The sequence below is a fragment of the Elgaria multicarinata genome, chromosome 1 (assembly GCF_023053635.1).
Source record: "Elgaria multicarinata webbii isolate HBS135686 ecotype San Diego chromosome 1, rElgMul1.1.pri, whole genome shotgun sequence".
NCBI lineage: Eukaryota > Metazoa > Chordata > Lepidosauria > Squamata > Anguidae > Elgaria > Elgaria multicarinata.
The window spans coordinates 15,034,304-15,049,408 of NC_086171.1; the positions used below are offsets into that span (position 1 = coordinate 15,034,304).

Here is a 15,105-nt window from a genome sequence, read left to right on the forward strand (position 1 = left end):
TGATCACCATTCATGGAAGTAATATTTCTTCTCAGCTGTTTGACCTTACTAAGATCTGGTTCTAATAATCTCCCTTGCAACAAACAAACAAAAAACAAGAACCTGAACATGCGAGTTGCCTTCTTGCATGGGCAGTGTTGCACAATCTCAACAAACCCATGCACGATTGCCCATTCCTTTTGCAAAATGGAAGATTGCAAATTGCAAATGTCAACACACAAGTCAAACTTAACTGGGAGCTGATGAGCTCATCTACTATGATACTGAGAATGGCGAAGCATGCAGAAATGAGAGAGGTGTGGCTGATTCCCAATCTTCCACCGGCAGTACTAATTAGAAAAAATGACTTAGTAGCCCACATGAGCTGTGAATGTTCATTGCCCATAAGGTATCTGAAACACCTCTAATGATGAGATCTGATGAGGAACGTGTGGGGAAAAAGAAAGAAAGAAAAGGTTTTAAAAACTAAATACCATAACTGCAACCATAGTCATAGTTCTCTTTCTTATGCAGGGTGGATAAAAATCAATATATGTTTTTGTTTTGTTTTTTAAAATATATTTTTTATTTAAATTGGATTTTTTTTAGTAAAATGCTTTTTGAGGAAAATTCTATCTAAAGATAGTTTTCTATTTAAGATACATTATAGTCTAAAGGTTATTCATCATGAAATAAGGATTAGTTTTTAATTGTGTAGCATGAGGTTGTTTAATTTTTTGGGTAAATGAATTCCATTAATCCATTCACAATGTCATGCTCTTCCAGAGGTATCTGTAAGATTATTTTTCTCCTTCCAATAAAGTACAGCAGAAAAATTGTCCAAATATGAATGATTAACCTATTAAACTGGAGATAGTTCACCTCACAATATTTTCATAATTATCTATCTATGATGTGTTTCTAATAGTATAACCAAATCAGTATTTTTTAAAATATAACTGTAAAACTAATCTGAAAAGTTGCTATTCTAAACATGAAACCTTCATCTGGTTGTAAATATTAAGATTATACCAGCAAGAATGAGTCTTTGGTAACTCTCAGTTGTGTAAAATATAGCGAGGAAGAGTGCACTTTTTTGGGGGGGGGGGTCACATGATTAAATCGAGTCTTTCTGAGTAGTGATTTAAATCATTATTTAAATCAAATCTACCCTATTATGGATGTCTTTCTTTAAAATATAGCTACTTCTTAATGCTTCACATTTCCATCAATTTTAAATATCTCTTATATTGTCATCGTAGCAATGCTGGAGAAATTCAAGGCAGACTAAAATGAGTTCGGATTTCTAAGACCTGCAGAATCCGCTGCAAATCGGCCTCCCTGGGCTGCGTGGAGTCTATATTTCAAATTTATTTATTTTTACTTCCCCAAGGTTTATGCAAATTCATTCTCAAGAAAATATGTAAGTTTCTGCTGAGACATATGCCATGCTGAAAAATATATGGGGGGAAAGTCAAATGGAATGGAGCACAACATGCTAAATGTTACATACCAACATAGATAAATTGATGTGAACTTTCTTAATTATTTGCATATTTTTCTTCCTAATGGGACCCTCCCCGCCTAAATCCACTTGTGAATGGACCCAAGAACGAACGACACTGGACAATCCACAAAACACACGCAGGACGGATTTCACAAAATCCAGACATCCTTATTGTCATGAGTAATTTACAATGCAGGGGTACCCCGTCTCTCCCCTCCTGTTTGCACTGGTGATAGAACTATTAGCAAAGAAACTATGCCAGAATGGGGCAATCCCAGGGTTGCAGGTGGTGGGAGAGGAGTATAAACTTGGTTTATATGCAGATGATCTAACAATTACTACCACTCAACCAAGTAGGCATCGCAGTTCCTGAAACCTGAACTATTTAAATTTCAGAAGGTAGCTGGATTAAGAATCAGCTATAGAAAATATTTTATAACATTCATCCAAAAGAACAATCGGAAGTAGCAAAATACTTAGAGATAACAGTCAGCTACTCTAAATGTCGGTACCTAGATGTAATAATTACTAAGAATTTGAATAAATAATACAATGCAAAATTATAGTACGTCTGGAAATTGATTTCTTCAGATGTATGTAGATGGAGAAAGATGACCCTATCCATCATGGATAGAAAGGCAGCTGTAAAAACGATGGCCTTTCCTTGATTACTGTTCTTATTTTGAACTCTACCACTTCCAGTTATTGTCATGGCAGAGACAGCTAAATGCATTTATTTTTGGTGGTAGACCACGAGTGAGGAATATTTTTTCATATAAGGGCTCATCTATACCAATGAGCCTTCAGGGACGGTGGAGGGAACTCTGGCTTTTTGGTTTCCGGGATCCTCCCCCAGCGTCCAAACACCAGCACGATATCCCAAAAGCCAAGAGGGACATTCAGGCATGGTCTGTGGTTTTTTTGTTTTGTTTTTAGAAGAAGGAGCCAGCTGCACAATTGCGCAGCCCTGATCCTCTGGAAAAGTGCGTTAAAAAAAATAACCTTAAAACTCGAGGCCGAAAAACCATGGCAGCCATCCTGGGGATGGTGAAATTGCTCCCCCCCCCCGATGGGCACAGAGTCACCCTGTGCAGCTCATTGCCCATTTAAAGATCCCTGCTACTCGTGGGGAGGAGGGAGGACCCAGGAGCTCACACCACGTAACCTGCTGTCCTCAGGGTTGCCCCAGGACTGCAGGAAAAATGGGAAAAAAGTAGTCCATTTCATCCCGGAGAAAGTGAGTGTTCATCCCCAGTTGACCCCGGGATCCCCTGTGCGTCATTTGGATGCTCAGAGACGACCTCGAGCTGACCCTGGGATAAATGGATGGTGTAGACATGCCCTAAGTTTACAAATCGGGGAGGATGGGGCATCCCCAATTAATTTTTGTTATTATGAGGTCTGTCAATTGCAACATCTGGTTTCCTTCATTTCAGAGGATCCCAACAGACAATGGTTTGCTTTGGAGAATGTTAAAGTAGATGGAGTTCAATTGACAGTTACTCCATTTATGAAATCTCTTCATTGAATTTTGAATAGGCTCACATACTCTATGTTTAATATATTGGTTAGGAGGTCTGCAGTTCTTTCCCCAGGGGTCTCACCATTGTTGCCCCTTCGTTTTCACCCAGTTTTTCTGAAAGATGCAGATAAACAAGGGTGTAAGGGACCAGGCTGTTCGGTACCTAACTAGTTTTGAGAAACTAATGGATAACAATACAGACTGTGTTAAAGGGATTGTAATACGTAAGATATTATTGCTCTGTGATGAAAGCAACAGTGATGGCCTTACAGCATGTGCTGGTGGGAGGCAAATTTAGGCACTTTTATTGATGACACAGTTTGGACTAAAATGTGGGTGAGACCATCATTTAAATCTACATCTGCTAACACAAGAGAAACGTCTCTGAAGCTATTACGTGGTTGGTATCTGACTCCAAGAAAATTGGCATACATTAAATCTACTTCTTCTCCCATGTGCTGGAGGGGTTGCCAAATGGTTGGCACGTATCAGCACATGTGGTGGGAATGTGCTGAGACTCAAAAATTCTGGACTGCAGTGTTTTCTGAAATTACCCAGATTGTAAAAACTGACGTACATATGGATTCGGAACTGGGTGTATTGAAATTGTTTGAAGTAAATATGAATTCGAAGCATAAGGAGCTAATCTCTCCTGTTTTGTTTGCTGCCAGGAAAGTAATAGCATTGCATTGGGAGGATTTCAAATTTACAGATTTGAATGAGTGGTATAAATTGGTGTGGAAAAATCCAGCAATAATGGAAAAATTGTCATATAAATTACAGGTCATGAGAGGTCAACGAAAGTATAGTTCCTTTGTGGCTGTTTGGTTGTTTATTGAATATACTAATATGGCAGAACATGGCCGGATAGTACCTGCACATTATAAATCATTATGGTTGTTGTAAATGATTTGATATTTATTTATTTATTTATTTATTTATTACATTTTTATACCGCCCAATAGCTGAAGCTCTCTGGGCAGTTCACAAAAATCAAAACCACAATTAAACAACCAACAGGTTAAAAGCACAAATACAAAATACAGTATAAAAAGCACAACCAGGATAAAACCACACAGCAAAATTGATATAAGATTAAAATACAGAGTTAAAACAGTAAAATTTAAATTTAAGTTAAAATTAAGTGTTAAAATACTGAGAGAATAAAAAGGTCTTCAGCTGGCGACGAAAGGAGTACAGTGTAGGCGCCAGGCGGACCTCTCTGGGGAGCTCATTCCACAACTGGGGTGCCACAGCGGAGAAAGCCCTCCTCCTGATATTGTTTATTTTCAAAAATTGAATATGCTTCCTGAGGGATTCTGGATCTTTGTACTTTGTAACTCAATCTAGGGTGGGTGGGGAGGGTGGGAAGTGTTGTATGATATTGCATTTTGTAAAACACAATAAAAATATTTTTTTAAAAAATAATAATAATAGTGCAATCCTATGAATGTTTACTTAGAAGTAAATCCCACCATGTTTAATGGGGCTCACTCACTAGGAAATGTGCTTCAGATTGCAGCAGCCCAAATATTCCTTCCCTTTTAAGGTTTTCAATAGTGCCACTGTTTAAAGAGATTTTTAAATTTGTGTTTCATGCTTAAAATCCATGGCTACAAATTCTTCCACTGAACCTAAAAAGACCTTTCTTATTATATGTCTGAAGATCTGCTAACTACAGGATTGATGCATTGCAACTCACCTTTTTAATACTAATCACAAGCTTTCAAAGGAAGTGGCAAACTTCTGCTGCTAGCTGAGAAAACGAAAATTAGTCCCTAGGAGAGGATATCATCAATAGTGCGTTAATCTAACCCTCAGCTGTTAATGATTTACACCGCAATTTTCCCTGATACAGTGAGCTGTGCTGAAATATTATTTTAACAGTTTCTGTTGGGTTTCCTTAGTATGTATTTATTGTAAAGGGGCTGAATGAAGCTTTAATGGAAATAACTTAACTATCCGTCTTTTGGAGGACAAAAAAATGTAATTGCTAACCCTGTTTAGTTTAGGGCTTTTTTCCCCTACTGCCCATGACTCATTTTAAACATGTAATAATGCTCGGTCAACTGCTTAGTAACAGGTAGAAATTAGATGAATTGGTCAAACTATGGTTTGTGCTTGCTCTTCAGGCAAGCATTGCAAATGAGGATCAAACTCTGGTTTGGAGGTCAAGCACAAACCATAGTTTGCTGGTTTGAAGGTAAGGTAAATTAGAGCTCTAATCAAGAGTTCAGAAGTTTACTCACACCAACACATGAAGTGTAAGAATGCTATCTCTGCCCTCCCTCTGTGGCCATTGTTATCACCCTCCTCATATTTGCAACAAATTTCTGAATCGAGGGGTTCTTCTCTCCGCACAATGTAGAACCATGGCAAATCAGAGTTCCTGTACATTCAAAAATCTTTTACAAATTAGATTTCAGGACAGAGATTCCAGCACCTAGATGAGAAAACTGTTAAGGCACTGCAACGGTGTCATATCTGATTCAGCTGCCCAAAATCAGTCTAAGCAAATAACGTTATGGTTACCCACACAGCAAAGCAATCATCTATTCTAATTCGTTTGTCTCATAGCCAGAAACATTTCCAGTTCAAAATGAAGCAAACAGAAATAGCGTGTGCACGACACACTAAGAACTGACCATAAGACAAAGCAATAAGACCATTACCATAACTGCATAGCCAGCTGTAATGCATTTTGATGCTATTGCATACTTAAGGTCACTTGTAGTTCATCCAAACATTATAGCTGCCTTGCTTAAACATGTCAAAAGGTCTGTCCAGTTCATCACTCTAATAATGGACAGTCAGTCGAACTAAGGAAGTTTGCCAAAAGGGCATAATAAAGATAGTTATCCCCCAATATTTGCCCCCCAGAAATAGTAAAGAGAGGTAGAACCAATAAAGCTCCTAGCCCTCTGGAAAACACACACTGAGTTTGTGTTTCATAGTTGAAATGCCACATGTTGCCCTGATTGTAGACGCCAACTTTCATTCTGATGTCTCAACCTTTAAGGCAGGGGTGCACAACCCCAGACCCCTACACAGGCCCAATCTGGCCTGCATAGGGGCCAATCCAGCCTGGCTAGGGACCCAACCTCTGGGGTTCCCCCAGAGCACCCCCCTTTCCCCTGAATGCCAATCATTTGGTGATTTCCTGGCTTTTGCACATCCCCGTCCCATTCTAGGAAATTGCTCTCCTAAGGCTTAGTTACTGGTAGTAAGAGCTTTGAGCTAAATTATGATGGGTTTTTTCATGCTTTGGGTCCATCCCTTTTGCCCCTGCCCCTTTTGCCTTTGCCGTGCCCACCACTGGAATTAGGCCTGCAAGAGATTCTCCAAAATTGTATTAAGCCCTTAGGCTGAAAGAGGTTGAGTATTCCTGCTTTAAGGAAAACAGTGCATGCAATGGCAACTCATAGGGGGGAGAGCAGGTCAGCAGAGGTGACGTCAACCACAGGGCATCCATTGCTTTTCTTCCATGCAATCACAAACCCAGCTAAATTACTCCAAGGATAAGCGTGTACGGGATTGCACCCTTAATGAAGTTCACAGAAGTTTCCCATTTCCCATCACATACTCTCTGCTCCACAGCAGTCCCATACTGCATCTCATATTGTTCAAGAGTCCCCACCCACCCTCCAGAGAGGCTTTTGTGGAGGGGATGGAACAGATGGCTCCAGTATTCGAGGCAATAAGCCTGTGTGCACCAGTTGCTGGGGAACATGAGTGGAAGGGTGCTGTTGCACCATGTCCTGCTTGTTCATCCCTGGCCGATGGCTGGTTGGCCACTGTGTGAACAGAGTGCTGGACTAGATGGATCCTTGGTCTGATCCAGCATGGCACTTCTTACGTTCTCATGGCTGTAGTGGGAGGAAGAGGAAATGGGAAACTTTGTTTCCATGAATTTCCTTAAGTTAATGTAACTGAGTTACAAAATGCCACTGAGTTACAAAATGAATGCCAAATGGTTGTATTAAACCAAAGGCCTCATTTTGCTTGATCAGTTAAGTATTGTGTGAAGAACTACTTTCATTTGTTTCTTTTTCAACCTCTTGCCAATTAGTTGCAATATAGGAGCCTGATTTCTATTATTTTGAGAGAGAAAAGAGGCAAACTCGGCACGCAGTTTGAACTATAGATGTGGAAAACTGGATCCTGTTAAAGCTGCATCTATATTATTAACCACATGTCTCAATAGCTTTTTCACATTCATCAAAGTTGAGAAGAAGTCCTGTATTCAAAATTTGTCAGTGGAGATCTCCCCCCACCTCCAACCCTGAATCAACCAAGCCATACAACTGACTGGACTTACTCTGGAAGTCGAGACAGGACTCCTGCAGCGACACACGCTATGCTATCATTCACCCGAGTTGATGAATGGCCCTTCTGAGCCCACTTAACAACAAGCTCCAGAAGAATCAGGGTAACGAACATCCCCGTCCCATTCTAGGAAATTGCTCTCCTAAGGCTTAGTTACTGGTAGTAAGAGCTTTGAGCTAAATTATGATGGGTTTTTTCATGCTTTGGGTCCATCCCTTTTGCCCCTGCCCCTTTTGCCTTTGCCGTGCCCACCACTGGAATTAGGCCTGCAAGAGATTCTCCAAAATTGTATTAAGCCCTTAGGCTGAAAGAGGTTGAGTATTCCTGCTTTAAGGAAAACAGTGCATGCAATGGCAACTCATAGGGGGGAGAGCAGGTCAGCAGAGGTGACGTCAACCACAGGGCATCCATTGCTTTTCTTCCATGCAATCACAAACCCAGCTAAATTACTCCAAGGATAAGCGTGTACGGGATTGCACCCTTAATGAAGTTCACAGAAGTTTCCCATTTCCCATCACATACTCTCTGCTCCACAGCAGTCCCATACTGCATCTCATATTGTTCAAGAGTCCCCACCCACCCTCCAGAGAGGCTTTTGTGGAGGGGATGGAACAGATGGCTCCAGTATTCGAGGCAATAAGCCTGTGTGCACCAGTTGCTGGGGAACATGAGTGGAAGGGTGCTGTTGCACCATGTCCTGCTTGTTCATCCCTGGCCGATGGCTGGTTGGCCACTGTGTGAACAGAGTGCTGGACTAGATGGATCCTTGGTCTGATCCAGCATGGCACTTCTTACGTTCTCATGGCTGTAGTGGGAGGAAGAGGAAATGGGAAACTTTGTTTCCATGAATTTCCTTAAGTTAATGTAACTGAGTTACAAAATGCCACTGAGTTACAAAATGAATGCCAAATGGTTGTATTAAACCAAAGGCCTCATTTTGCTTGATCAGTTAAGTATTGTGTGAAGAACTACTTTCATTTGTTTCTTTTTCAACCTCTTGCCAATTAGTTGCAATATAGGAGCCTGATTTCTATTATTTTGAGAGAGAAAAGAGGCAAACTCGGCACGCAGTTTGAACTATAGATGTGGAAAACTGGATCCTGTTAAAGCTGCATCTATATTATTAACCACATGTCTCAATAGCTTTTTCACATTCATCAAAGTTGAGAAGAAGTCCTGTATTCAAAATTTGTCAGTGGAGATCTCCCCCCACCTCCAACCCTGAATCAACCAAGCCATACAACTGACTGGACTTACTCTGGAAGTCGAGACAGGACTCCTGCAGCGACACACGCTATGCTATCATTCACCCGAGTTGATGAATGGCCCTTCTGAGCCCACTTAACAACAAGCTCCAGAAGAATCAGGGTAACGAACAAAGGAGTTGCCTAAAATGAGGTGGAAAGGCAAATATAAGATAGACAGTCAACAATACTAAATGTTCTGCCTTCATTTTCCAAAAACGATTTAGGTTTCAGTACCCATATTCTTACATTAATTCCCCTATAATTTGTCATCTGCATATCTTCACTAGCTTGGATAAACACTACACCTTTTTACAATTGATGTTGACAGTGCAATCCTGTGCACACTTATTAAGGAGCAAGTCCCATTCAACTCAGTCTGATTTAGAGCCAAAGCAGACATTCTGCAAAATACGTAGGATGCAGGTATCTATCTATTTTTGATTAAGTTATATGGGAGAAGGGGTTATGTCTTTACTCCCCCATACAATCAAAGTCTAAATCCTCCCCACCTCCACATTGCTAGTGCGCAGGGAAAATAAACCCACTGATGCCAATTGGATTTTTTCCCGGGGCTGGTGGGGGGGGGTGGCGGAGGTGGCTTAGACTCCACACATTTAGCTAAGAGTCATCAGGAGATCAAGTGATACCTCTGTATGAGTGAAAGCATTCATAACTTAAATATGACAATGGATTACTGTAAAGCGTTATATGAGGCCCTGTCCTTGAAAATGGTTTGGAAGCTTCAACTAGCACAGCATTCAGCTGCTAGAATTCTGGCTGATTCTAGATAGAGTCATGTTACATCAGTTCTGAAGGGACTACATTGGCTTTCTATTTGTTACTGAACCCAGTTCAACACACTGGCGCTAGATAGCTTGGGTCCCAAATATCTGAAGGTACACCTCCTCCCATATCAACCTGCCCATACATTATGGTCACCAGAGGATGCCCTTTTCTATAGTCCACCTATAAGAAATGTACATTCTGCATGTACAAAAGAGAAGGTCCAGGCATTTTAAATCACTGCATTTATACTTTCTACAGGTTTATTCCTGCCAATTTTATTGTACTGTTTAGGATTTCATGTAGCTCAATCTTTTCTTTTCTTTTAAAATGTATACTTCATTGCTATCTATTTTTGATAAAGCTATGGTTTCTACACTCTTAAAGTTAAAATAAATATATTGTGAATGTTGTTGATGCACAACGGGATGCAGAAGAATGCCATTTTTAAATCAAATGCACATTCAAGCCAACAGAAGTATCGCATTTTACTTATCAGCCCATTATTATTATTATTTATTTATATAGCACCATCAATGTACATGAAATGGCAGGTGGGGGGGGGAGGAAGAGGCGGTAACACCTCATATAAAAAAGGCCATTTTGAAAGAGGACAGTGATAAGAAGCTTGGGTGGACCTAGAATAAATTTCCCATTGTTTCATTGAAAAAGCTTGCCCTTTCTCCAGGGGTGGGTCTACACTACTGCTTTAAAGGAGCCAGTGTGGTGTAGTAGGAGACAGTGTGGTGTAGTGGCTAACGTGTTGGACTGGGAGTCGGGAGATCTGGGTTCTAGTCCCCACTCAGCCATGGAAACCCACTGGGTGACTTTGGCCCAGTCGCAGACTCTCAGCCCAACCCACCTCACAGGGTTGTTGTGAGGATAAAGTGGAGAGGTGGAGGAGGATTATGTATGCCGCCTTGGGTTCCTTGCAGGAAAAATGCAATAAAAAATAAAATTAAAAAAAAAAAGGTTTATAACTGTTTTGACAACTGTTGGGGCCCAGTTGCATTATTCCATAGTGTAAGCTGTATTGATAAGGCAGAGTGGACTCAGACATCTTTTTCTACAGCAGGTCCATTGGATAGGTGGAAATTGAACTCCCAGCTCCAAGATTAATTCTAATACTTATTGCATTGGGTGGGGACAGGATCATACAAAATCCCACTCCAAACCTTCACACATTCGATGCAATGAGTCCTTTTTCTAGTAACCCAGAACTCTGAAAAAGCAGAGCATATACATGTAGCTGTCATTATATCGTGTCATGCCGCTGATCCATAGACCACTATTTTTTAATCCAGCCTTCCCTAGCCTGTCATTCTCCAGATGTTTTAAACGACAACTCCCAGCATTCCTGATTCCTATTATTCCTGATGGGAGTTGAAATCTCAAACATCTGGAGAGCACCAGGTTGAAGAGAGCTGGTCTAACCTGACTGGCGACACAGGAGCTATCCAAAATCTCACACTGGGAATATTTACAGCCCTATTATTCTAGAGACCTTTAGATGGAGATGCCAGAAATTGCGCTGGAGACTTTTAGACATGTACCTATAGACTAGCTGGATGTGAAATGTGCTTCTTTTTCCACTGGAAAACAGCACAATCCTAGATGTGCCAATTCAGAAATAAGCCTGGGATCAATAGGCGTTATTCCCAGGTAAGTATGCATAGGATTGCACACTTACCTGGGAATAAGGTCTAGAACACAGAATAAACTATACAAGTCCCATACCGTTCCCGGTTATCTAAAGGGATGGCTCCTTTTCAACTGGGTGATTTTGGGGTTGAGTCACTTTTTCCAGACTACCTTACCTCACTGGGTTGATGCGAGAGGATAGACAATGGAGAGGACGACCACATGAGCCCCCTTAAGTTCCTTGCAAGAGGTTAAGGGGGGGGGGGAGGCGGGATATAAATCATAAATCTTTTGCCCGAATCTCTGGGAGGAAGAGTAGATAAATGTGTAATAAACAAGATAAATGTGTGCATACACCGTAGACTGGAGGGGAGTTGCATTATGCCCTGTTTTTCCTTGGAACCAATACAGCGCAAACCAGGGTTTGGATGGAAGAACATGCGAAATAAGACTAACTCGTCCAAGGAGGGAAGCGGTGCAGTTTTTACCAAGCTCAGCACCGCTCTTTAAATTACCACTCTAAAGGCTTAAATCCGCGCATGTTTAGACAAACCGAAACCGCTACAACTCCCAGCATGCCCCCGCCAGCCATCTTGGCTGTGCATGCTGGGAGTTGTAGGTCTTTGGGTTCTGTGTCTAAACTTGCCCGGGACGGCGCCCTGATCAGGTGGGCAGCCCGGCAAGGCCCCTCTGGCGAAAAACAGGCAGGCAGCTGGTGGGCGAGTTCGTGGCGCGCTCTCACCTGGTCCACGTATTCGGGCACCTCCTCGACGCTGCGGAAAGAGCTCTCGTTGGGAGTGACGGCGTAAAACATGCCGCGGAACTGCAGGGAAAGGGAGAAAGGCCGCGGAGGCCCCGCAGCAGCGGCGGCGGCCATGGCTTGCCTGCTTAGTGTTGGTTTGCGCAGCTGACCCTGCCAGCTGACGGAGAGCAGGAAGGCAGCCTCTCGCTCAGCTGGGGGAAAGTTCAACGCGGGAGCAGGCATGTGGGTTTAGTTTCGGGGTGGTGCCCCAGGCTGACACGAGGCGCGCGTACCTCGCAGCACCCTGTGGGCGTGAAAAGGGCAAGGTTCCCGGTCGCTGGGAAGGAACCCGGCTCCGTGAGCCATAGAAGGAGCTGCTACTGGGTCAAGGGTCGCTGCCCGAGGCACATTCTGCGTCTTCTTGGGGGTTCTTAAAGAAAAACAAAACAGTTGATTTTAAAGCTTCATGGCATATCATGAGAACGCAAGAAGAGCCATGCTGGATCTGACCAAGGCTCCATCTAGTCCAGGATTCTGTTCTGGTCAAGCAGCTGTCGGCCAGGGCACAGGTGCAACAGCACCCTCTTGCCCATGTTCCCCAGCAACTGGTGCACATAGGCTTCCTGCCTCCAATACTGGAGGTAGCATATAGCCATCATATAGCGTATGATGGTCTTATGTGTCGTCGTACCCCACCCCTGTATCCCCCACTATTTGGCCCTTCAAAATTTATTGGATTCAGAAGTTAACTGTTAGAAAGCAAATTTATAGATGTCATGTTAAGTGAACCACTGTTGAATCTGTGGTAAAGTTTGCTTGCTTGGACTTAGCTTGTTTTACCTAGTGGGGTGTCCTGGACCCAATTGGTGTGGATTCCGAAGTTAAACAGGACTGAGTTAAGACCTCTTATTCCCTTTAGATGCCTTTGTGTATTACTTCCATGTGAACCAGTCTCCCCACCACCACCACCACCATTTCAGGCTTTACAATTGCTTCTACATTTGTGGTCTGTTAGAACAACAACAAAACTGTTCGCCAATGCTATTGTTTTTTAAACAATAGCATTGTTTAAAAAACAATGTTAAAAAACATTGTTTAAAAAAGCAATTGTTTAAAAAAAACTCTGTGCATGTGCAGTTTTGCATTTTAAACTCAAATCATAACGCCCTCATGAACTACAGGAATAAAATAGAATTTGCCTCTGAACCTGCCAGGCTCTGGGTGGTCAGTGGTCGCAGGGGAGGGTGTCATCTTGAGTTATACCATGTGAGCTTTCTGGTTGGAAGTCATTGCTTATATACCTTTTGTTCTTGAAAAATCTGTGATAATTGCAGATAGCTGTATGCTTTTAAATTATATTCCAGTGATACGAGAATTAACAGATGGGCCACAAAATTGGACTTTGAAAGTCCTTATAATTGAAAAGTGACTTATATTTCAAGCCTGGAAAGATTAACACTCCCTGCCCCCACCAATTATTCAGTGGTCTGAAGATCTTACTGCTGCTGCATATGAGCTATATCCTACAACCATCAATTTTCTTTGAATGCATTTTAGATATATGGATAGCTTATATTAATGTATATATTTGAAACAGAAGTGCCATGTCTTTCCCCCCTTTTAATTCATGGTTATGGTGAATGGATATGCTTTTATGTCATTTTTTTTTCAAAGAAAAAGGAACTTAATGACTAACATAATATGTAATTTTCTCTCTGTTTCACTTTGTGTTGTGGAGGAACCCGAAAGGGCAGGTTCCCTTGGTTCGCTGAGTGGCGGTCAAAGACTCTCAAGACACAATTTCTCTCATCTTGGAAAAGTTTTATTACGAGCAGCCTGCAGTGCTGCAAGGTGGCAAACCCTAGAGGATCTGCCCACTAGTTGCAGGCAAAGCTAAGATACTTATAGGGTAACATCCTCAGAAGCAACAACAGAACTTCCTCATATAATAAACCAATCATAATACAGTTTTGCAATACAGTAACCAATGATAAACAAAGCATTTATGCATGTACAGAGTTCAGATAATTCTAAGACTAGAAAAACAATACGTAGATGGGTATTGCAATCTGGAACATCTGTTCCTTTGTGATTACTACTCTTCCTGTCCTCATTGGGAGGTTCACACTCTGACTAATGTGTCAACACTTCTTGTTGATTGAGCAAGTGTTGCTCAATATATTTTCAGCTACGGTTTGGATCAAATTGCTATAGAACTTAATTTCTAATAGAAAGGCTTACATCAAAACAGGGTGGGCACAGACAAAACAGCCCATTCACACATTTCCTCGACAGTGTTCCTTGTTCTGGAGCTTTTTGAGTGGCAGGCACCCTTCCCTCACGTGCCTGCTCTTTTTTCACTAGGCAGTGCAGCAGTAGGATTGGGCCCAGCAGGTACAATCTGCTCCATAGCACTGCTGCTGCACAAGTAGTCACCATGCTAAAGAAAATGCGGTTGTCCGCTTGTGGTTTCTTGCCTCAGCAGTTTGTCTGAATCCACCTTTGTCAACAGAGCTACATGGAAGAAAAGGAAATTGCCTTCTACAAATGAAATGCCATACAAAGCACAGAGACAAAGGTAAACAGTACAAAAAGAAAACACAGTTGGAGTTTGGAGGAAATTCCTCTTTGATTACAAAAGACAGGCAATAATATCTGCAAGGTATCATCCTTTTTCCATATCAGTTGCATATGTTTAACAATGCTCACTATACATAAAATGAATTGACTGATCTTGGTTGAACATAAAAACAACGGAGAGTCTTGTGCCACCTTAAAGGCTAATAAATTTAGAGCATTAGCTTTCGTGGACGCTCTCCACCATCAGATGCAACATGGGTCTGCTGTGGGCCACTACGTGATGTATATACAGAATAGATATCTATTGGGTTACTACCTTGTACTACGTTTAAGACATACAGTAAACCCCAAATGAAAAATTCATTGCAGCTAACATAAGAAACAATGTTCATCCCTGCTTATCCAAACAATCTATCAAAACGATGAGCATGTTCATCTTAATGGCTTGGGACCACAATACCTGATGGAATGCCCCTCCCAACATGAACACACCGGCCCAGGCACTACGATCAACATCTACCTCTCCACTCAGAGTGCCACTTCCAAGGGATTCTCATAAGATGGCAACAAGGGAGAGGGCCTTTTCAATGGCGGCCCCTCCTGAGGCCTGCCTGGTGCCGACACTGTCATCTTTTCAGTGCGAGGTAAAGAGTCACAGGCATTTCATGGCATATTATGAGGCATCTATGCTGTTTTAGAACAGGTCTATTAGGAAAAACATTGTTTAAATTGTTCTTAACTTTACATTGTTTTAATTTGTGGTGGACAGCTTGATGAA

The 15,105-nt window shown here is 41.8% G+C and overlaps 1 protein-coding gene across 1 annotated transcript in view; it reads right to left on the reverse strand.

The window, feature by feature from the left end:
• AGMO (alkylglycerol monooxygenase) overlaps positions 1 to 12,057 on the reverse strand; it is a 148,908-nt gene extending 136,851 nt beyond the window's left edge. Inside the window, exons 1-2 of the mRNA XM_063123615.1 lie at positions 11,748 to 12,057; positions 8,592 to 8,722 (exon numbers count right to left, since the gene is read on the reverse strand). Coding sequence (XP_062979685.1) covers positions 8,592 to 8,722; positions 11,748 to 11,990 — 374 coding nt within the window. The 5' untranslated portion in view covers positions 11,991 to 12,057. The remainder of the gene's footprint in view (positions 1 to 8,591; positions 8,723 to 11,747) is intronic.
• Between the last annotated feature and the right edge of the window lie 3,048 nt (positions 12,058 to 15,105).